This window comes from Mandrillus leucophaeus, unplaced genomic scaffold, assembly GCF_000951045.1.
Source record: "Mandrillus leucophaeus isolate KB7577 unplaced genomic scaffold, Mleu.le_1.0 Scaffold39, whole genome shotgun sequence".
NCBI classification, from domain to species: domain Eukaryota; kingdom Metazoa; phylum Chordata; class Mammalia; order Primates; family Cercopithecidae; genus Mandrillus; species Mandrillus leucophaeus.
Window position 1 is genome coordinate 3042980 of NW_012104142.1, and position 22253 is coordinate 3065232.

At 53.3% G+C, this 22253-nt stretch overlaps 1 protein-coding gene across 1 annotated transcript in view; it reads left to right on the forward strand.

Annotated features, from left to right (window-relative positions):
• The window catches only part of CDH23 (cadherin-related 23), a 310969-nt gene that overhangs the window by 205777 nt on the left and 82939 nt on the right, over positions 1 to 22253 (forward strand). Inside the window, 2 exon segments of the mRNA XM_011991084.1 lie at positions 16898 to 17047; positions 17525 to 17683. Of these exon segments, the coding sequence (XP_011846474.1) occupies positions 16898 to 17047; positions 17525 to 17683 (309 nt within the window).

Genomic DNA, 22253 nt, shown 5'->3' on the forward strand with positions numbered 1-22253 from the left:
GCCGGGTAAGGGGATTAAGGGAATCCTGGGAGGGGTAGAATGGTCAGAGGAGGCCTTGACACGCCTGGATGAAGTGAGAGGGCACAGACTCTGGATATCTGGCGGAAGAGTGTTCAGGCAGAGGGAAGGGCAGGTGCAGTGGCTCTGCAGCAGGAGGCCCAGGGGCTGAGAGACTAGGTTGGAGAGGCCCAGGGCTGTGATCAGGGCTTTGCTCTCACAGGAATGAGATGGGAAGCCACCTGAGGGGAGCAGGCAGGCAGTGATGTGACAGGTGTGAAGTTTCGGGAGGACGCATGGTGGAAGACACCCAACTTCCGTCCATCCGCTGCCAAATGGAGAAACTGAATATGATGCCTCCATGCAGCGGCCATACAAAAGGCCACTCGGTGGGTGATTTTGTGTGCAGGAAACGTCCAGAAGAGGCAAATCTAGAGACAGGAAGCAGATTAGTGGTTGCCAAGGGCCGGGGGAGAGAAATGGGATGCTTAATGGGAACAAAGCTTCGTTTGTGGGGGAGACGAAAATGTTTTGGAACTAGATAGAGGGAGTAGTGGTTGTACAACCTAGTGAATGTAGTAAAAATGCTGAATTATACACTATCAAATGGCTAAAATGGTGACTTTTATGTTATATGAATTTTATCTCCATTTTTTAAACTTTTTTTTGTTTTATTTTGAGACAGACAGCATATCACTCTGTCACCCAGGCTGCAATGCAGTGGTGTAATTATAGCTCACTGCAGTCTCGACCTCCTGGGCTCAAGTGATCCTTCCACCTCAGCCTCCCCAGTAGCTGGGACTACGGCACATGCCACTGTGCCCAGCTAATTTTTAAACTTTTTGTAGAGATGAGACCTCACTACGTTGGCTAACCTCATGAGACCATCCTGCCTTGGCCACCCAAAGTGCTGGGATTACTGGCATGAGCCATTGCACTGAACCTAAAAAAAATTTTAAAAGGATGCTGTGTCCACCAGGGGTGGGGGTAGTGAATAGACCCTGAGGGGCAGAGGCCTTTCCTAGGAGTGACTGCCATCATTCAGACGGGGCCTGTGGAGGCTGAGGAGTGGTCAGCTGCTGGATCTGTTTTGAAGGGAGAGTCAGTGAGATTTGCCAATATGGGGAGGGGAGGGAGGGAGTTAAGAGTGACTGCACAAGGTATTTGGCCTGAGCAGTTAGAAAAGTGAAGTTCTTACTTCCTGATACGGGAAAGTAGTCGATTTGGTGAGGGGATGATAGAATCCATAGGTTAGCTTTCAGCGTGTTACGTTTGACATGCTTGTTAAACATCCAGATGGAGATGCCAAGAAAGCGCCTGGGCTGTGCTGGTAGATACCTAGCGAGCAGCTCTGAGGCCTGGGTGTCGGTGAGGGGCTGCCTCATAGCATTTAGTAATCTCTATGGTGTCAATGCTCCTCGATGGCCGATCTCAAGCTACTGGCGTGGTCTCTGTTGGCTCTCCCAGATTCTAGAAATCCAACCATTGGCTCTCAGGAGCCTCTAGATCTCCAGCTACCACCACGTGGATCCAGGCTGGAGGTGGGAATGAAAGTGTTGCCAACACCCAGATTGTATTTAAAACCACCGGTGGCCAGCACGGTGGCCCACACCTGTAATCCCAGCACTTTGGGAGGCCAAGGCAGGAGGATCATGTGAGCCCAGGAGTTGGAGACCAGCCTGGGCAACATAGTGAGACCCCCATCTCTACAAAAACAAGAAAAATTAGCTAGGCATGATGGCGCACACTTGTAATCCTAGCTGCTGGGGAGCTGAGGCAACAAGACTGCTTGAGCCCAGGAGATTAAGGCTGCAGTGAACTGTGATCATACCACTGCACTCCAGCCTGGGCAACAGAGCAAGACCCCAACTCTACCTAAAACGAATGAATAAATAAATCCGCTGGTCTAGCTGGGTTTACTTGGGAAAAGGGTGTGGATAGAGCAGAGAGGAGGGTGGGGGCTGGGCAGCCCTAGGACACCCTGATGCTTCACTTTAGGGGAGATGAGGATGACTGAGGAGCCACCCCCAAAGGAAGGGGAAGAGGAGCAAGAGGGAGCACTGAGGACAGGAGGAAGATTGAGGCAAAGGAGGGAGTGGAGTGTGCAGGAACAGAGACAGGACTCAGAAGACTTGGAGGCAGCCCTAATGTCTTTCAGTAGTGGCAAATTAGCAAGCGTATCTTAGTCCATTTCTGTTTTTGGCATATTGCCTTGTAGTGATAGCCCTCATTAGGGAGTGTCCAAACCTACTAGCATTTACAGAGCAGGCCTACCAGGATTTTTCTTTTTCTCTTAATCCACTTAGCCCCCTTCTCCCTCCTGCCTCCAAAGCCCTCCTCTTGCACACCAGGTGGCCAACCTTCTTAGAGGGATGCCAGAGGTCTCCTCCCTAGCTCTGCGGATCGCTCAGATATGCTAAATAGTCCTACAGGGACAGACTGTGCTTAAATAAATAGATCACTAAAGGGAATTGAGAATCAGAGGAATCTCAAAGGCATTGTGCTAAAAGAAGCCACTCGCTAAAGCCCTGTGCTGCATAATTCCATGACATTCTCAAAAAGACAAACTTACAGGAACAGAGAACAGGTCAGAGGTGGCTGGCGGGGGAGAGGGGTCCCTGTAAAGAGATGGGACAAGGAAGTGTTGGGGGCGGTGGGACTGTTCTGTGTCCTGGTTGGAGGGGATAGGTAACAAGAATCTATGCATGTGTTAAAATTCATAGAACTATATACCAAAAAAGTCAACTTTACAACATGTTAATTAAGAAAAACTATAAATTATGGAATACCCTCCCACACCCATCCCCCAAAAAGGATGAAGTGAGAGGCAGTAGCATGAGCAGCAGCACTGGTGGGCTTCTAGACTAAGATAGCCCCATCCTTCTCTCCACTGTCATTAAATCAGCAAGTGCGTAATTCGCACCCTCCTATACAGCTAGAAAGGCCAGTTAGAGGGCCTTGAATGCTGCTGTGAGATTCAATCTAATTCAGCAGGCAATTGGCAGCCATAGATAGTCCTTGAGCATAAGTGATATACTCAGAGCTGTGCTTTAGGTTGATTAATCTGGACACATGGAGAGTGGGGGTGGTACCAGTGGGCAATGACAGAGAGCACCAGTCGGGGTGGGGACCTGGCGAGGGGTCAGGCCTGCTTAGATGTGGGGTCTGTAGGAAAGGCATGGGTTGAGATGAGGCTTCGGTTTAGAGTTCCAGCAATGGGAGTGACAGAAGCTCAAAAGGGCAGGCTGAGGGAGGGGCTAGATGGATAAAAAGATGGGAGCTGCCACCATCTGCCATCACCCTGCTGTGCAGCGGCCAGGCCATCCTGGTCCCATCTTTACCTCAGTATAGCTCCTCACCTGAACACCCTCCACCACCTTTGCATGCGCTCTCTTTCCCTCTGTTAGTCTGTCTTTGAATCTGATCCTCTCTCCCTGTCTCTCTGTCTCTCACCCTCCTTCCCACGTGTCTTAGTCCATTTTGTGTTGCTTATAACAGGATAACTGAAACTGAGTAACTTAAGAAACAAAATTCATTTCTTGCAGCTGTGGAGGCTGAAAAGTCCAAGGTCAGGGGGCTGCATCTGGTGAGGGCCCTCTTGCTGGTGCAGACTCTGCAGAGTCGCCGGGTGGTGCAGGGCATCTCGCACAGTGAGATTGCTGAGCATGCTCTGCGTAGCTCAGGTCTCTCTTCCTCTTATAAAGCCACGAGCCCCCCTCCCAGGATAATCCATTCATCCATTAACTCATTAATCCACTAATCCATGAACAGATTAGTCCATTCATGGGTGCAGAGCCTTCATGATCCAATCACCTCTTAAAGGCCCCACCTCTCAATACTGCCACATTGATGATTAAGTTTCAATGTGAATTTTGGGGGGAGACATTCAAACCCTAGCACCATCCTTCCTTCTCTGTGTCTGTCTCTATCTTCTGATTTTTTTTCTCACACTCACACATCCACAGCAGATAAACAAACACATGCAACTCATTCATTCATGCCTTTATCCCTTCGTCCATTCACCCATAGCAACAATGTGGCCAATACACATACACGCCCCACACCCCAAAGATAGGGAGTGTGTCAAGTAGGAAGGGCCCTTTGCAGGCCTGAGCAGCCCTGCCTGAGGGCAGCTGAGTGCCACACAGGACTGTCACCAGGGATGGTCACCCCTCTACCCGGAGCCCAGCACCCTGTCCCAGCCCAGAACCTATTCCTGAAGACATTTGTGATATCTTTGTTCACTGGGAAGAGGACCCAAGGCTGGGCAGCTCCCTTGGAAGAGGACTAGAAAGGAGAGGGAGATGAAATTACCTGCTCCTTGTTGGCTCCCAGGGTTCCAGGACACCAAGTTCATGGCCTCCTGTGACGGTGGGACCCCTGATGTAGAAAGGCAGCCCAGAGAGGGCAAACAGTTTGCACAAGGTCACAAAGCAGGCCAATGCCAGGCCTCTCTCCTCCTCTCCTGTCCCCTCCACTCTTTTTTTTTTTTTTTTTTTTTTTTTGAGACAGAGTCTCGCTTAGTCGCCCAGGCTGGAGTGCAGTGGCGCGATCTCAGCTCACTACAAGCTCCGCCTCCCAGGTTCACGCCATTCTCCTGCCTCAGCCTCCCGAGTAGCTGGGACTACAGGCGCCCACCGCCTCGCCCGGCTAATTTTTTGCATTTTTAGTAGAGACGGGGTTTCACCGTGTTAGCTCCCCTCCACTCTTCTCAGCTCCCTCTCTGCCACCCAGACATGAAGGAAAGGTAGACTCACTGTTGGAGGAGAGGCGGTGGAATACAAAGCGGTGTGATTAGCAGCTGTGGCAGTGTACCCTCCTGATTTCCATAAGGCATTTAGATTTCTTGCCCGGCCACACATTTCTCTCTCTGTGGGAAGAGGGAAATCATTTTAGCATGGGAAATAGACAGAGCCAGGCAGCTGCTAAGTGGGAGAGCCAGCTCCCAGCTCTGCACCCTGGCCCTCCCTGCTCCCTGCCTGGAGGCCTCTAGAGGGCCTGGCCAGAAAGCAGAGGGCTGGAGACCCAGGAGGCTGGTGAGGCCAGCAGGTACTCCCTCTCTGCAGCCCTGGCCCTCAGGCCCTGTGATTCTTCCCAGAAGGGGCCCCAGAAGGAGAGGCAGGACAGTCCTGGGCTTGGGACAGACCTGGGTGCACACGTCCCTTTCCCCTGCATTCTGGACTCTTCTTCATGCATCTCTGAGAACACTTGCACCCCGCTTTAGCCTCCTGCCCCAACCCCAGCCAAAACTCAGGTGCAGAGTTTGCCAGTGGAATGTGGAAAGGGGTTGAGGCCAGGTAGAGCAGTGAGGTTCACATTGGCAGATTCTGATCAGAATGGCAGACCTTGAAGTTGGAAACATGGCCACCGGGGCTGGGAGGCTTGCCCGGGGTTGCAAGACAGGGCCACAAGGAAGGGATTGCTGAGTTTTCCAAGTGGGGCAGGTGCCTTCCAAACAGAGCCCATGCTGGAGGGAGGGAGAAGAGGACATGGCCTGGCTCCCCTGGGATCGTGGGAGGCTGTGGGGTAGAGCATGGTGTCCTTGAGTTAAGAACTCAGGCCACATAAATCCTCTGTGGTTCCCTCTGTCCTTTGCACATGAATTACCAGTCCAGGTGGCTGTAGCAGCAGCAGCTGCTCCATCTGCAGAACTGGAAAGGACCGTGTGTCCCCCGATTTTCACATAAAGCTTGCCCTTTGGCCATACCCATGGGCACTATTGAGGGGAGCCTCGCTCTCCTACCTAGCCCCTCTAAGGCCACTTTATTTCAGGGAGTACCCTCTGGGCTGACTGCTCTAGTCCCTAGAGGCCGAGGGCCTGGAATACAGAAGAGAAAGAGACAGCAAGGCTGAGCTATGAACCATGTGACATGGGCTTGGCTGGGTCCCGGGAGTTGAAAGTCTGTGCCCAGGAACAGGAGTGGGTACAGACAGGTGGTAAAGTGTAGCTAGGCTTTGGAACTATAAGATTCCCATAGTACACTGGGTCAGTGGGCTGCAAATTAGGAAAATATCATTCAAAAGCACCTGCCCCTCATTTGCCTTAATGCAAGTACCCAACGCACATTATAATTCTTTTCCCAGGAGAATGGAGGCTGGCTTCAGGGCCGATCAGAGGGAGTGGGGGGATGTCTGCACGTGCAGGTAGGAGGACCTGCCTGCCTCATGCCTTCGTCTATAGACAGATAATACACACATCTGTGGTGAAAATGATGGCGCTGTGGTATTCTTCCCCCAAAGTGCCAGCTGCCAATCGGATTGAATTAGATTTCACAAGGGTTTTTGCAATACATGGAATTCACCAGCAAATTACCCTTAAAGAGGGAAAATCAATCATTTGGAGCAGAGATAAGCTGAAGGCAAGGCAGCCTCGGATTGATCCCGTCTGTGCAGGCGTGTGTGGAATTCAGCAGATAACCTGCGGAGAGGAGGGAGGGGAGGCTGTCTGAGAGGGATGGGAAAGGGAGAGAGGCACGGCAAGACGGGGAAGGAGGCAGTTGGAGAGGGAGAGATTGGAAAGAGGAAGGTGAGAGGTCAAGAAGGGGAGGAAAGAGAAAGAAGAGGGATAGAAGAAGGAAAGGAAGAGGAGAGAGAGAAGAGAGGCTGTCTTAGTCTGCACAGGCTGCTGTAACAAACCGCCGTTGACGGGTGGCTTGTAAACAACAAACTTATTTGTCTCGGTTCTGGAGTCTGGGAAGTGCAAGATCAAGGGCCCAGTAGATGTGGTGTCTGGTGAGGACCTGCTTCCTAGTTCACAGATGGCCATCTTCCCACTGTGTCCCCACATGGCTGGGGGGCAAGAGTTGTTCTGGGGTCCCTTTTATAAGGGCACTAATCCCTTTTATGAGGACTCTGCTCTCATGACCTAATCACCTCCCAAAGGCCCTGCCCTCCCTGGGGGTTAGTAGTTCAACATGAATTTTGGGGAGGGGGACACAAGCATTCCATCTCCAGCAGATGAGAAAAAATGAGGGTGAGATAAAGAGAGAAACAAGCAAAGCAGTCACAAGAGAAGGCAAGGAGAGAGGGGAGGAGAGAGAATCAGGGGAGCAGGAGAGACAGCTCAGGCTGGAGGCATGGAAGGCAGTTGGAAGAGCACAGTGGGCTGGGTGCAGTAGCTCACACCTGTAATCCCAGTACTTTGGGAAACTGAGGCGAGAGGATGGCTTGAGCCCAGGAGTTCAAGACCATCCTGGGCAACTTAGGGAGACCCTGTTTCTACAAAAATAAAAAACATCCACTGGGCATAGTGGTGCACACATGTGGTCCCAGCTACTTGGGAGGGTTGCTTGAGCCCAGCAGGTTGAGGCTGCAGTGAGCAGTTTGTATCAACTGCACTCCAGCCTGGGTGATGGATTGAGACTCTGCCTCAAAGAAAAAAAAAGATCACCACATTAATGGGCATTAATGGGCCTTAGAGGATCACCCCATCCAAGCTTCCCATGTGGGAGATCAGAGGCCCATGGTGCTCAAGGGCCAAGCCACAGAGGAGCTTGGGGAGGGGACATAGGCGGGAGGATGAAAGCCTGAAATGAGGGCGACATCCTTCACCTTGATGCAGGCCCAAGAGGTACTCCACTCCCACAGTGGAGAAACGGAGGCCTGGAGCCATGGGTGGCGGGGCAGGCCTGGAGGGCAGAGGGGAAAGAGGCAGCAGGGCAGAGCCGGTGGAGCCGCCCACCATGTGACATGGGCTTGTTGGGTGCAGGGGGTTGAGGTGGAGTCAGAAATGGAAACAGTGTCCTCTGCCAGGCTCCCTCCACTGCCCTCTGTATCCTGGCATCTCAGTGGGCAGAGAAACTTGGCATCCCCCTTAGTGTAGGGGTTGGAGGGAGAAGCAGCTGGCTTTGAGTTGAAGGCAGAAGGAGAGGGCTGCCTCCTGCTGAGGTCCACTTTGCCATATCTGATTGGGGTGAATTAAGTGAAAGCATGGACAAAGAAGGATGAAGAATACATATTCTATGGACTTTTATTTTCTGCTGCTCAATGGTATGGATCAGACCAACAGAAGGTACAGCCGAGGAAGGAAGGAGACCTGCAGCCCCACGCCCAGGGTGGGACTGGTGGGTCCCGTCACCCCTGCACACATCCAAGCCTTTGCCCTTCTCTGCCTCCTCCTCTCATTTCTGGCCATGGTTTAGAAATCAGCTCCTTCCCGGGGATGCCTCCTCTCCTACCCCCACTATTCCTAGAACAATAATAGTTCTCCTCTATTGAACACTTATTCCATCCCAGATGCTTAACCAAAATGTGGCAGCTCACCCACAGTAACCCTATCAAGTAGGCTGCATTCTTCCCATTTTACAGATGAGGAAATAGAGGCTCAAGGGTATAAAATCGTGTATGCAAAAATCACACAGCTGTAAAAGGCAGTGCCTGAGCCTAGGCTCAACTCCAGATGTTGTGGCTTCCAAGGTTCTACACCCTGGAAGCTCAGGTCATGGGGCTCTTCCCTGGCAGACCTGAGTTCGGGACAGGGTTGGTTTCGGTGAGGGTGGCACTGACTCTGGGGGCCCCACGCTGCACTCCAGATTCCCAACCCCAATCCAGCTTAGGCTGAGGGTGTCACACCAGACCACCACCCAGAACTCCCCGGGTGCCTCGTGAGAGCCCTGGCCCTTTATCTTGCCCCAGCATCCCCCTAACCCCCGACCCCAAACATAAAGGTGGCCTTGGTCCTTGCTGTGGCTCCTGAGTCCACCCTGCCTTCACATGACCCTGGTCCTTCCTCTTCCGTGAAAAGGAATTAAGGTCTCCTCCAAGGGCACATTGTAGTTTACGGGGTTGGGTGACGGTCTCCTAGCATTTGAGGTACAAAGAAAAGAACATACAAGGTCCCTGCCATAGGGAATTTCCTGACTTAGTCAGGAAAACACAACTCACATGCTTATAAAACATGGGGGAGCAGAGAAACCATACTGTTTTCATTCAATTCTGTGAGGTGTGCTTACCCTCCCCACTTCACAGATGAGGACATTGAGGCTTCAGGAGAGGAAGTGAGTTGTCTAAAGTCACACAGCTAGGAAGTGACCCAGCCTGTTCCTCAACATTGAACTGTGCTGTCTTAACACTGCATCATGCCACTGGGTCCCTAACCCAGGGGCCACCCTGACTGATGGCAGAGAGAGACAAACATCCTGGAGAGGCAAGCTGGTGTGAGCAATAGCAGGGCAGTGCCTCAGGATGGGGAGGGCCAGGCAAGAGCCAGAGAGACAAAGGAGGCATCTGCAGGCCTCATGTGCAGGAGGGAGCCTGGAGGCCGGCTCAGGCCTTCCTCTCTTTGGGGGCCCAGGCCACCTGCAGAGGGATGTGCCAGTGCTGCGAGCCCTCAGGTGATGACCAAGGAAAGCCAGGCTCAGAAGTCAGGCCACCCAGCCCGACGGCAGGGGCCAGCCTGAAATCTGCCCCTCCGAGCCAGGGAAAGGCCTCCGTGCAGGTGGTTAAGTAGCGGAAATATCATCCCTGACCCTCCCTCCCAGGGGAGTATTTGACGAGCTGATGTCTGTTGAGGGCGCAACATGTAAACTCAACAAACAGCTGGACAACCACGCTGGCTCAGCACACGGAGCCGGGTCCCCTGGGACAGACTCAGGTCGGCCGGCTCTGGGAGCCGTAGAGAGACCTGGAGGGAGCAGAGGCTCCTCTGACCCTTCTGGAAGCTATCCCCCACCTCCAAGAGTGGGAGGCAGGGAGGGCAAGGCCTAGGGAAGTTGGGGGGCAGCGCTCCTGGCAGCCGCTGATAAGGCGCTGCCCTCGTAGGGGTAGAAAGGCTGCAGCCTCAGGAGCAAAGTGCAGGAGCCACATGGAGAGGAACCGGCAGGGAGCCAGGAGAGATTTCATGTGTCCTTCCCCTCCCAAGAAATAAATAAAGCCAAGCTGTCGCCTCGGCCTCCCTGCGGGCAGCTGCCAGCTCCCCAGCCTGTGGTGGCTCAGCTCCCGGACCCGCAGTGGGCGCTATCAGCCTTCTCATCACCTCTCTCAGCTGGAGGATAATTTAATCCACAGGCTCCTCTCCACACACACTAGGGCTCCTTTTGATGTTTTTCTTTATCTCCCTTCCAACAAAATCGCCCCTTTGCAGCTCCAAGAGCCCCTCCAGCGTCCTCCACACCTCCACCCCATGAAGGCAGTACCCTAGCCCCCTGTGGGACAAGGGCATGGAGAAGGCCTAGCAGGAGCAGGGAGGTGGGTATGCCCTCCTCTAGTCTGGGCTTCGTGCCCTGACCTGAGCTGAGGTGCTTGTGGGCATCCTTCTGCCACGTGTGGCACAGGGAGGGGTTCACTATGCCAGCTCCTGACATCGCACTTGGAGCAGTGTTCTGCAGTGGGAGGGCCAGGAGAGCTGGGTGGTTAAGAGCTCTGACTGCGAGGGGGGGTGGGGGCAAACTTGAGTTCCAAGCCTTCCTTGGCTGCTGTGTGGCTGGAACACTTACCTTTTCTGGCCCCAGTTTCTTTCTCCAAGAAAAGGAGTGGACTGACGCTGTCTATGAGCCATTGTGTGGATTCTGGGTAAGGTGTGTGACGCCACTATGGTAGCTGGGCTTTGCAATTGGAAGCTGTTGTCATAAACGGCTCAGAAGCACAGGACTGCGATCAGTACGGGTTTTGCATCAACTTAGCAAACTGGAATCTCTCTCTCACACACACCCATCCTGAGGGCTCACAGTCACAAATCCAGACCAAGCAGGCATTGGCCAGCTGGTAAAGTTCTGGAAGGAACAGGCTGAGCATTTTAGAGGACTTGGTCAGTAGGTGATCCTGAGGGTCTCAGGACATGTGTCCTGACCACTGCAGTGTCTGGCCCGAGTGAGATTTTCCAGCCCCTGGCAGCAGATCAAGGAGAAGGGAGCAAGTCTCATTCATTGAGACCCGAAGAATTCTCCTAAAGGGGTCAGGAAGCTGTCCCGAGGGCTTGTCCCCTCTGGGTGCTCCTGCCTCACCAGGTAGTTAACCAGAAGCTACACTGAGCTCACACCATCTTCCAGGCATCTTTAAGCTCAGACATCACTGAGCTCACACCATCTTTTCAGTCCCTCACTTTTGACCTCAGCCTGCACACGATTGGTGCCGCCTCAGCCGACACATGGTTCTTCCTAAGCCTTCTCTGCTCATCCACCATACCTTACAGGCCAGTTCTCTTCAATTCGGTCTTGCTTCTTCCCAGCATCACTCTATCACAATGGTTCTCAGACATTAGTGAGCATCAGAATGCCTGAGGGGCTTGTTAAAACAGTGCTGGGCCCGGTCTGGGTGCGGTGGCTCCTGCCTGTAATCCCAGCACTTTGGGGGGCTGAGGCGGGCAGATCACGAGGTCAGGAATTCAACACCAGCCTGACCAACATGGTGAAACCCTGTCTCTACTAAAAATACAAAAATTCCCCGGGCGTGGTGGCACGCGCCTGTAATGCCAGCTACTCAGGAGACTGAGGCAGGAGAATCACTTGGACTGAGACCCAGGAGGCGGAGGTTGCAGTGAGCCAAGATCACGCCATTGCACTCCAGCCTGGGCAACCGAGCAAGACTCTGCCTGAAAAAAAAAAAAAGAAAGAAAGAAAGAGAGAGAGACAGAGGGAAGGAAGGAAGGAGAGAGGGAGGGAGGGAGGGAGGGAAGGAAGGGAAGGAAGGAAGGAAGGAAGGAGGGAAGGAAGGAAGGAGAGAGGGAGGGAGGGAGGGAGGGAAGGAAGGGAAGGAAGGAAGGAAGGAAGGAGGGAAGGAAGGAAGGAAGGAAGGAAGGAAGGAAGGAAGGAAGGAAGGAAGGAAGGAAGGAAGGAAGGAAGGAAGGAAGGAAGGGAGGGAAAAGAAACAAAAGAAAAGAAAACAGTGCTGGGCCCAATCCCCAGAGTTTCTGACTTAGAAGATCTGGGCATGGCCCCCAATTTTGCATTTCTAACAAGCTCCAGGTGATGCTGATGCTGTGGTCCCAGGACCACACTTGGAGAACCACTGTTTTACCCTTGTAGTTCTCATCCCTGGATACACTTTGGAATGAAAAATTGGAGAGCTTTACAGAATGCAGATGCCTGTGCTTCCACCCCTTCCCCCAATCTGGTCTCCATGGTCTAGGGTGCAGCATAGGCAGGGGGTATTTTAAAGCTCCCCGGGTAATTTTGATATGTGGCCGGTGGAGAACTACCCCTCTATGCCTCTCCAACTGCTCATCTCTTTCTCAACTCCTATAGGTGCCTCAGAGCTACTCTCCCTGCCCAGTGATGTCTTCCCAACCCTGGCTGCGCAATGTGGTTCCCTGGGGAGCGTCAGAAAAATGTAGCTTTTCCCAGTCCCCAAAGATGATGACACACTGGCTCTGGGCATCTGCATTTCTTTTCAGAACTCCACTGGTGATTCTGATGTGCATTTAGGGTGAGGAGGGCAGCACCAGTATGACCTGCATGTGGCTGCAAGATCACCTCCCTCTCACCTGCTACAGAGCTTAGAGTGGCTCCTTCTTGCTCATGGAAATCATGCCATCCTCGGGTGGGCATCTGCCTGGGACTCCAAGCTTCTTGACATAGACTCTCTGCAAATAATAAGTCACTGATGATTCTTCTCCACACTCCATGCCTTTACTTAGGACAGTGCTCCTCAAAGTGTAGCTTCAGATCAGCATCAGCATCGCCTGGAACCTGGGTAGAAATGCAAAGTCACAGGCCCCAACCCAGGCCTACAGAATCAGGAATTCCCGGGGGAGGAAGGAGAATGGGAGAGCAATCTGCAGGTGATTCTGAGACTTGTAAAGATCAAGAACTCTGTGTTTAAAGCTACTTTCTCCACCCGGAATCCCTTTTCTGCCAGTCCAAAAGAGTCCAAAAATAATACCTTCCCACCAGACACAGTGCCTCATGCCTGTAATCCCAGCACTTTGGGAGGCCAAGGAGGGCGGATCATTTGAGGTCAGGAGTTTGAGACCAGCCTGGCCAACAAGTGAAACCCCGTCTCTACCAAAGAAACAATATATATGTATATACACACACAAAAATTGGCCAGGCATTGTGGCATGCACCTGTAGTCTCAGCTACTCAGGAGGTTGAGGTGTGAGAATCGCTTGAACCTGGGAAGTGGAGGTTGCAGTGAACCGAGATCGCACCACTGCACTCCGGCCTGGGCAACAGAGCAAGATTCCATCTAAATAATAATAGTAATAATAATACCTTCCTTCGTTCCTAACAACAGCTCAGAACTCCCCTTCTTGGGGCAACCTCCCCTGCTTGTCCTCCCCTTAGACTGGGCCCTGGAGTGCTCAGATGGTACATCTCAGTTTGCTCCGGTAACTAACATTGCTGACTGCATGGCCAGTACATTTCACAAGCCGCCACTGGGGAATGCCCGCATCAGACCTGAGCTCTACTTCCTTGGCTGGGACAGCAGCGTGGGGTTGTGGGAAGGTCCACTGGCCCAGGAGTTGGCCCAGCCTCTTTGCCTCTTTTTCTCTTTTTCTTTTTTCTTTTCTTTTCTTTTTTTTTTTTTTTTTTTTTGAGATGAAGTCTCACTCTGTCGCCCAGGCTGGAGTGCAATGGCATGATCTCAGCTCACTCCAACCTCCGCCTCCTGGGTTCAAGCGATTCTCCTGTCTCACTCTCCCGAGTAACTGGGATTACAGGCGTGTGCCACCATGCCCGGCTAATTTTTTTGTATTTTTGTAGAGATGGGGTTTCACCATGTTGGCCAGGCTGGTCTTGAACTCCTGACCTCAAGTCATCCACCCACCTCCGCTTCCCAACATGCTGGGATTACAGGTGTGGGCCACCACGCCCGGCCTGGGCCCAGCTTCTTATCCCCCACTCTGCCACCAGCTCCCTATGCAACCATGGGCTGCTCAGTCAACCTCTGTGAACTCAATTCCACTGGAGGGGCCCATGGGAGGAGCAGCAGTAACACACAAGGAAGAGCTGCTGGAGCCCAGTCACCTCCTGAGCACCCACTGTGTGTCATGGTCTGTCTGGGGACTCTTCACCGCCTGAGGCATGGTCTACAGCCTCAAGGGGCTGCCGACATTCCAGAATAATCACAGAGGGAACTGTAACCCAGTGATGCAAGTGCTCTGCAGCCATTAAGGAAAACGAAGCAAATACTTGGTACTTACGAAGTGTTTAGAATAGTGCCTGACCAAGAGTAGGTGCTATGTTATTAGCGTCCTCATTCGCATCATCATCTATATGCACAGTTATGGACCAATCACCAAGATGTAGTTCTAAGTGAAAATATTGAACACAGAGCAATGTGCATAGCATGCTGTTAGTGTCTCAGCAGGGTGGCATGTACCCATAATGCTCATATAGGCATGGATTTCCTAGGGAAAGAGACCCAGGAATGGGGTGTGGTGGCTGCCCTGGGAGGTTCATCGGTACCTGGGCTCGGGGGGAATGGGAGAGGCGTGTGTGCCTCTTCCACTTTTAACATCTGGAAAATTTGCCATGCCTCTGCTCATCATGTCTCTGACATTTTTTATGTTAGGAAAATCAAAACATGGCAGTGTTTGGGGCTGTTTCCTGCAGGGATTTTATCCAGGCTCCGGGGATGTAGGATATAGGGATGGCCCCTCCCATTCCAGCCTACACTGAGGCCTTCTGGATGAGAGTGGGCAGAGATCAGGGAGACAGGAGCCCTTGCCTCCTCCTCTCACCTCATCACCCTTCGTGCCCTTGAGCCGCTTCCTTCTGGGTCCCATGCTTGTCCCTCTTCTCTACTCCCCAGCACACGTGTGTGCACACTCACACAATACGCCTGCTCCAGACCCCAGAAGCTATAGCCCATCAGAGGCCGGGGACAGTTGCTCCTCTAGGGTGTGGTCCCGGGGTCCCTCCCCTCCCATGACCCAGGGTCTCACCGCCTTTTCTCTCTGGTTTCTTCCTCCTCTCCATACCTCTCCGGCTCCCTCTGTCTGTCTCCATATCCTTTGACTGACCGACTCCCACTGACAGAATTTGGTAAGTGAGCCTCGGAAGGGCAGGGGTTGGGCTTGGGGAGGGCTCATGGTGGGCACAGTGGGGAGGGGGCTTTGAAAAGGGCACAGCTCTGCCTCCCCCACCCTCTCAGGCCCCCAGCTCTTGTGGTTGAGGGATCGAAGGTTCAGGGGAAGGAGAGGAGTTGGTGTCACCTGTTCAAAGCTGTCACACCCTGCTGGCTTCAGCTATTAGTGCCCCTTCGGGCATTTAATTGGTCCCTTCCATCTGACGGGACGCATTCCACAACAGGGAGCGCTGCAACCTCCACAGCTCGACAGGCCCAGAGGAGCCTTGCCCCCACATCCCCTGGGGAGCCGCTTTGGGCTGAGGCCCTGGAGCTCTGCGGCTTGCCTGGACCCCAGAATTGGCAAGAGAGGGTTCAGGGAGCTCAGCTTCCACCTCTCCATCCAAACCTCTGTGCCAGGAACAGGGCACAGGCCTGTCTCCAGCCTCTTAGAAAAGTCTAAATGCAGCAAGGGCATTTGCCGGTTTGCTAAAATAGGAAAAACCCAGGAGACTGATGGGTAAACATTAGCATGCATTCACTCCACAAGTGCATTTGAGCATCTCGGGGGCAGCCCCAGGGGCCCATGAATCTTGTGAGCTCTCAGGCTTCACTGGGCGTATCATTTCCTGATCATTCCCCCTCTGCCCTGAGCGGGATGGGAACCAGCCTTTCAGGGAATATCCCCTTGGACCATGGAGAGTCTTTGGGGCCAGGGTGACCTGGCAGCCCCCTCTCACCAGGAACAGGTTTCTGAGAGGAGTCCCACAGCATCCCCTAAGCAACCAAGAAGTGAGGGTGGGCTTCCCCTGCCAGCCACTGGTTCAAGACAAAAGGGCCCATGTGCAGACGTGCTGAGTTGGCCACTGGGCTAGGGGTGGGCTATGCACCATAAGCCAGAGCTTCTGCCTCTGGACTGACAGCCAAGGTCAATGACCTACTAGGCACCTACAAGAGGGGTCAGGAGGAGGCTCTTACACATCACAGGCTACCTGCCCAGTTGGAGGGGAGTTTGGGGATGCAGGTGATCCCCTTGCCCCAGTGCAGGCAGGAACAGGAAGTAGAATCACTTTCTGAGCAGGCCAGACCTCAGGGGAGTCAGTAAGCTGAATCTCCCGCCTTCAGCCATGTGTCCTCCTCCTGCTGACCTGGAGACTTCAGTCACGTCACATGCTTTGAGTGAGGAGAGTCAGGTGGCCTCTGAGGGGCTCTGTGAGCCACAGCCCTGGTTAGAATAATCAGAAACACCTGAACTTGAGTGAGGCACCCACATCCCTGAAACGACGGGCTTGGACCTCCAGGACACGGGAGAACATGTGATAGGGGTAGCCACCCTGTGCTCAGCCTGGGATCCAGGGCCCCCCTGCAACTGGCCACAGTGTGGGGTCCCTGGCAGTTCACGTTGCCACTCAGTCTCTGGGTTATTCCCATTTCACATGTCAGCAAACCAGTGTTCTCCCTGATGGACACGTTCCAGAGGAGGAGCGGAAGAACAGCATCTGCGTCCCTTGTGTCCTCTCCTGCCCTAGCCTGTTGTGGCCGCTTAACCGCTTCTCTTCCCTCCACTCCCCTCGCATCCTCTCTCCTCCTCCTTCTTCTTTCTCGCTGCTGGGTCGTGCAGCTGGCCGGTCCCTCCGCAGCTGGGGTCACTGGGACAGAGAAAGGGAGCAGGAGATGGAAAGTGAACCAAACCACCTGGAGGGGACACTGTGGGCATCCGACAGCACCAGGAAGGCAAAGACAGCCAGAGGAGGTTTCCAGAGGGCCTAGACATGGGCAGGTCATAGAGTCTCGGAGCTGCGCTGGGAAAGCCCTGCTCTGTCCCAGCACCTCATCCACCGCCCCAGCCACAGCAGCTCCGGGCTCACTCTCCAGGGGCCTCTGCTTCTCCATCTGGGTCTGGGCTTCGGCCACTGTGCCCTTCCTGATGGCTTCTTCTGCACTCTTGACGCAGGGCCTGAACAGCATGTTTGAGGTGTATCTGGTGGGGAACAACTCCCACCACTTCATCATCTCCCCGACCTCCGTCCAAGGGAAGGCGGACATTCGTATTCGGGTGGCCATCCCACTGGACTACGAGACCGTGGACCGCTACGACTTTGATGTAAGGCCACACTCACTGGCATTTTGGAGTAGGGTGGGGGTGGATTTCAGGGGAGGCAAGGGTAAGGTAGAAGATTGCCTTAGATCCCACCTTCCACTGCTGCCCATCTTCCCTTGTGGATCTGACTCAGACAAGCCCTCCAAGAGATGGCAGGGGCTGGGCTGAGCCTCCCTTTTCCAAGAAGGACAAGGATATGTCCAGGAATTAAGTGGAATTTTACCAGACTCCCATCAGGAGCTTCTGTAGCCCATATCCTGCCAGATCAGCCCCTGCTAGCTCCTCCTGCCCTAGCAGAATCAGCGGCCATCCCTAGAGCAATGACAGATGGGTTCGCAGTAGCACACAGCTGGGATGGGCAGAGACTCTAACAGGTGATCTGGGCTGGGGCCGGCAAAGGCATGGATAGGACTTATAGGGACAAGGACTCTGGGAGGGGACATGTGGGAGCTTACCTGGGCCCCTGTTCTGCACACCCAGCTCTTTGCCAATGAGAGTGTGCCTGACCATGTGGGCTATGCCAAGGTGAAGATCACTCTCATCAATGAAAATGACAACCGGCCCATCTTCAGCCAGCCACTGTACAACATCAGCCTGTACGAGAACGTCACCGTGGGGACCTCTGTGCTGACAGTCTTGGTGAGTCCCCGCTCTCCCACAGGGCTACTGAGCTCTCCGGGGCCGACTGCGGTAAGGCATCCAGAGGGATTTTGTCCAAGGGACCTGGGCAATCAGGGAAGGAGGCGCCCCCAAATCCCTGAGCTGTGTTTGTTGGTGTATTAAATAAAGTTTCTGGGCTCTTCAGGGTGGGGCTCCCTTGGTCTAGGCGGCGATATGGAAAATGAGCCAACCTGGGGGGAGACGAGACTGGACTGAGGACACTGATTTTCTATCTTTCCCCAAGAGAGACTCAGTGAGGGTGGGCCAGGAGCCCTGGAGGCCCCCTCCAGTGGGAGGGAAGGTGCCGGCCATCTCTGAGAAGGGCGACCCTCTCCATGTGAGCATAGGCACCAGAGAGGGACGGGCTCCGGGGGTATGCCTGGGCATCCCTAGCTGCCCATGGCTGGACTTGTCCTTTGACAAGGGGCCCTCCCAGTGTCATCTGTATCTGTCAGTACTCTTGTTTGCAAGGGGCAGAAACCCTTAAGTAGTTCGAGCAAAAAAGGATCGGCTCACGTAACTCAAAAGTACAAGTGATTTCAGGCCAGGCGCGGTGGCTCACGCTTGTAATGCCAGCACTTTGGGAAGCCAAGGTGGGCGGATTACTTGAGGTCAGGAGTTTGAGACCAGCCTGGCCAACACGACAAAACCCCGTCTCTACTAAAAATACAAAAATTAGCCAGGTGTGGTGGCATGTGCCTGTAGTCCCAGCTACTAGGGAGGCTGAGGCAGGAGAATCGCTTGAACCCAGGAGGTGGAGGTTGCAGTGAGTCGAGATTGCATCATTGCACTCCAGACTGGGCGACACAGCAAGACTCTGTCTCAAAAATAAAAATAAAAAATAAAATAAAAAGTGTAAGTGATTTCAGGCGTGGCTGCATCCAGGCACTCAGTTGAGCAGGGCTCGGTCTTCAACACTAGGTTCTGCTTTTTTGTATTGGCAAAGAGGAGCACCAGCACATCTAGGCTGACTTCTCACCAATTTATCAACCCTAGTGGGAAAAATTCTTTTGCAGTAATTCCAGCAGATTCTCATCGGCCCAGTTGGTTGGGCCATCCTGGAACCAATCGTGATTCTGGTATGCCGGGGAGGGATCACACTCCCCCTAGTGGACCCAGGGGTTGGGGTCAGCCCCGCCCGAATCACACTGGCTGAGAATGGGGGAGGGGCTTCTATTCTAAGACAAGGGATTGAATGCTAAGCAGATCCAAGTGGTAGATGTGTGCCACACAAGCTCAGAGTCTTGCCCATAGTCGGTGCTCAATAAATGTCATGGAGTTTAACTCACTGCTTTCTCCTCCCTGCACACCTGGGGCCCCCAGAGTCCTTGCTTCCATTTCTTGCTCCTCCCCCACTCCAAGCAGAGACACTGCCTGTGATACCAAGACCCCGCTCTGAAGTGTGTTTACTCTACAGACAGATGGTGTGAAACTGCACTGAGCCCCCAGGCCCTTCCCATCTGACAGTTATTAATATTTCAAACAGATGTTTAGCTAGTCAGGCTGTCAGACGAAAACAATAATTCTGCAGCAGCTGTTTCCTCCAACCCCCGCGTCTCTAGCTCATGATTCCTCCAGCTTTCACGAAGGTACTCCCTACAATAAATCACCAGGTGCTTGAGGCCCCCTGGACCCTCCTCCAGCCTCTCAGTGCCCAGCTAGAGAGCAAGTGCCAGAGGCTCTGGCCTTCTGGACCCAAAGTGTGTGTCTTTACCTACCACCCACCTTCGAAGGACTGGGTAAAGGGCAGCCAACAGCCTGTGCCTTGGAGGCCTCAGGGAGTGAAGGGGAGGCTCTGTGCCCTGCAGCTCTGGGACCATGCGGCAAAGAATTCTAGTGTCAGATCCAGGCTCAGTGGGTGTCAGGGGATTCCTCCCTGGCGTTCTTGCTTGGGACAGAGTTTTCTCACTTTGTAGTCCCAAGTTCCCATGGTCCTTGGAAAGGGATGGGGAAAACCTATGGAGCAGGGAGGAGATATGAAATGTGAGAAGGGGCATCCCTCAGTCGGTGGTGCCAAGGACAGCTGTGTCAGGCCTAGTCCAGTTTGGGGCTGGCACTGGGGAGCAGGCTTTGGTGAATGTGAGCCGAGCCCCTCATGCCAGGTTTTTATCTAGAACTGGGGCAGCTGCTGGGCCTGAGCTCAGCCTCCTCTGTGAGTTGCTCGGAATGAGCAGATCCGGCCAGCCTCCCTGGGTTCCTGGCTTCCTTCATCCAAGCCTCACCCACCACCTTCTCAAGCTCCCAGCCCCAGGGTTTATGAAACCATGAAGGGTGAGGGCCCATTTCATCAGGTAACAGCTCTCACAGCGGGACTGTATGCCTAAAGGAGTTCAGGCCCTGCAGGGGGACAGTGGGGACCCCACGTGCTGGCCTATCCATGCCACTCTTAGTGCCTTCATTTTCTCATCTGCAAAATGGGCCCCAGAGCTAGTAGTGACTAAACTGGAATTCTGTTCCTGTAAAGGGGATATAAAAGCATCCTGGGTGACCCACCCAACCCCCTTCCTCTCCCAGTCTCCCCGTGGTATTTCCTGGCCACAACCTCCACACTGCCCTACCCTGCTCTTGGCCTCCCTCACCCGGCAGCTCTCTGCTCAGACCCGGGTCAGCCCAATCTCTCCACTCCTCTGCCATAAGAGGGGCTGAAGTTATGGCTGCCTGCTCAGGGACTGTGAAATTCCTTCCCCCTGACCTTTTCTGGGATGTTATTAAAATGTTTCATGGGCAGTTGTGTCAGGAAAAAAATTATGAAGAAAAGGAAATGTTTTAATTTGCACTGAAGGCAGGAGCAGAGCGTCCCCAGCCCCCATCCTGGCGTGGCCTTGCTTCAGTGGCTAGTCACCTGTCCTGGGGGAAGGTGGTATTTAACATGGCTTGGGGAAACTGGAATAGGAAGGGCTGTCACCACCAGCCCAGCTGTCCTGGCAGGGGTGGAAGGGCCAGACTTTCTCACCTCCCAGCTCCCTGGACCTTATGGCCCCCAGTTACAGCAAAATGAGCTCCCACTGGTGGCAGGAAAAGAGTGGGGACACCCCCACGCACACAGTCTGTGCTGGCAGAAGCCACACGTACAAAAAGCCCACCTTCTGTATGTATACAGGTATTTTGCATATCTGGAATACTGTATTTGCCATCCAAATTTGGTTGAAAAAAATGTTGCATGTAAATGAACCCACACAGTTCAAACAGGTGCTGTTCAAGGGCCAACTGTATCTCTAACCTGTTAAGTAGGTGCTGTTATTCTCACTTTACAGATGAGGAAACAGATGAGGCTCGGGGAGTTAAGTAACTTGCTCAGGGCCCCAGGGCTAGTAAGTGACTAAACTGGATTCACACAGCGACTCCATTTCCCAAGCCACAGGCTCTGAACCACGAGGCCGCCCATCCAGAAGGTTCTATGTGGGACCACTGAGCCTAGCCCTTTCAGCAACCTTCAGAGCTGAGGGTAAAGAGAGGAGCTGGAAAGTGCTGTCTGCGGTACCCGTGGGGACAGGTCCCAGGGTCGCTCCAGGCAGTGTGTTCTTCCGTGACACTCAAGACTTTTAGGGCCTGTGGCACCACCAGGTGAATTTTCACATCTCTGAGCCCTAAGCTGCTCCGGGGACAGAGCTGTGTGTGTTTTCAGTGATGGAGAAACCGCTTCAGAGATACTCAAGCACTTTGCTCAGGGAAGCAGGAATACCAAGGCAGCCCAGAGCCGTCTCCATTAGGAAAGGCTCCCTGGAAGGAGGGAGGGTTCAGGATGAATGTGCTCTGAAGGGTGATCACACAGAGGAAGGATGTGCGGGGATGCATATGTGTATATGTGGGCAGGCATGTGAAGTATGCTTGTGGGATGTGTATGGGGGTGTGTGTAGGCAGGCATGTTTTTTGTGCCTGTGCATGTACATGTGTTTGCGGCTGTGTATACTCAGAGGTATGTGTATGTAATATACACGTGTGTGTGCATGTGTGCCTGTGCACATGCATGTTACAACTACATGCATTTGGGTATGTGCGCACACTATATGCATACATGTGTGCACACGTGTGTGTACATGTATGTGCCTGTGCTGATGCATGGATGATGCTGGTGGCTCCCCATCCTCTAGGTTGTGTGGTTTGTTCTCTCTCATATCGCAGGCTGCTCTGTGATTCACACCTTCCAGTCCTGCCTCCTGAGCTGGCAATAGAAGTCAGATGAGAAGACCAGGGAGTGTCTTATCCTGGGACCATGCTAGGCTTGGGGCAGCCCTGCAGCCTGGCCAGTGTCTGGGGCCTGGCAGGGTTTGTGAGTACTACTGGGCAGTACAAGAGGTGCAAGAGTAATCTAATCATTTATTCATTCATTCATTCAATAAATGTTTGTTGAATACCTGCTATGTGCTAGGCACATGGCCCTGAGGACACATGGTGATGTGAGTCTTATAAAGTTCACAGTCAGCCGGGCACGGTGGCTCACACCTGTAATCCCTGCACTTTGGGAGGCCGAGGCAGGCAGATCACGAGGTCAGGAGATCGAGACCATCCTGGCTAACATGGTGAAACTCTGTCTCTACTAAAAATACAA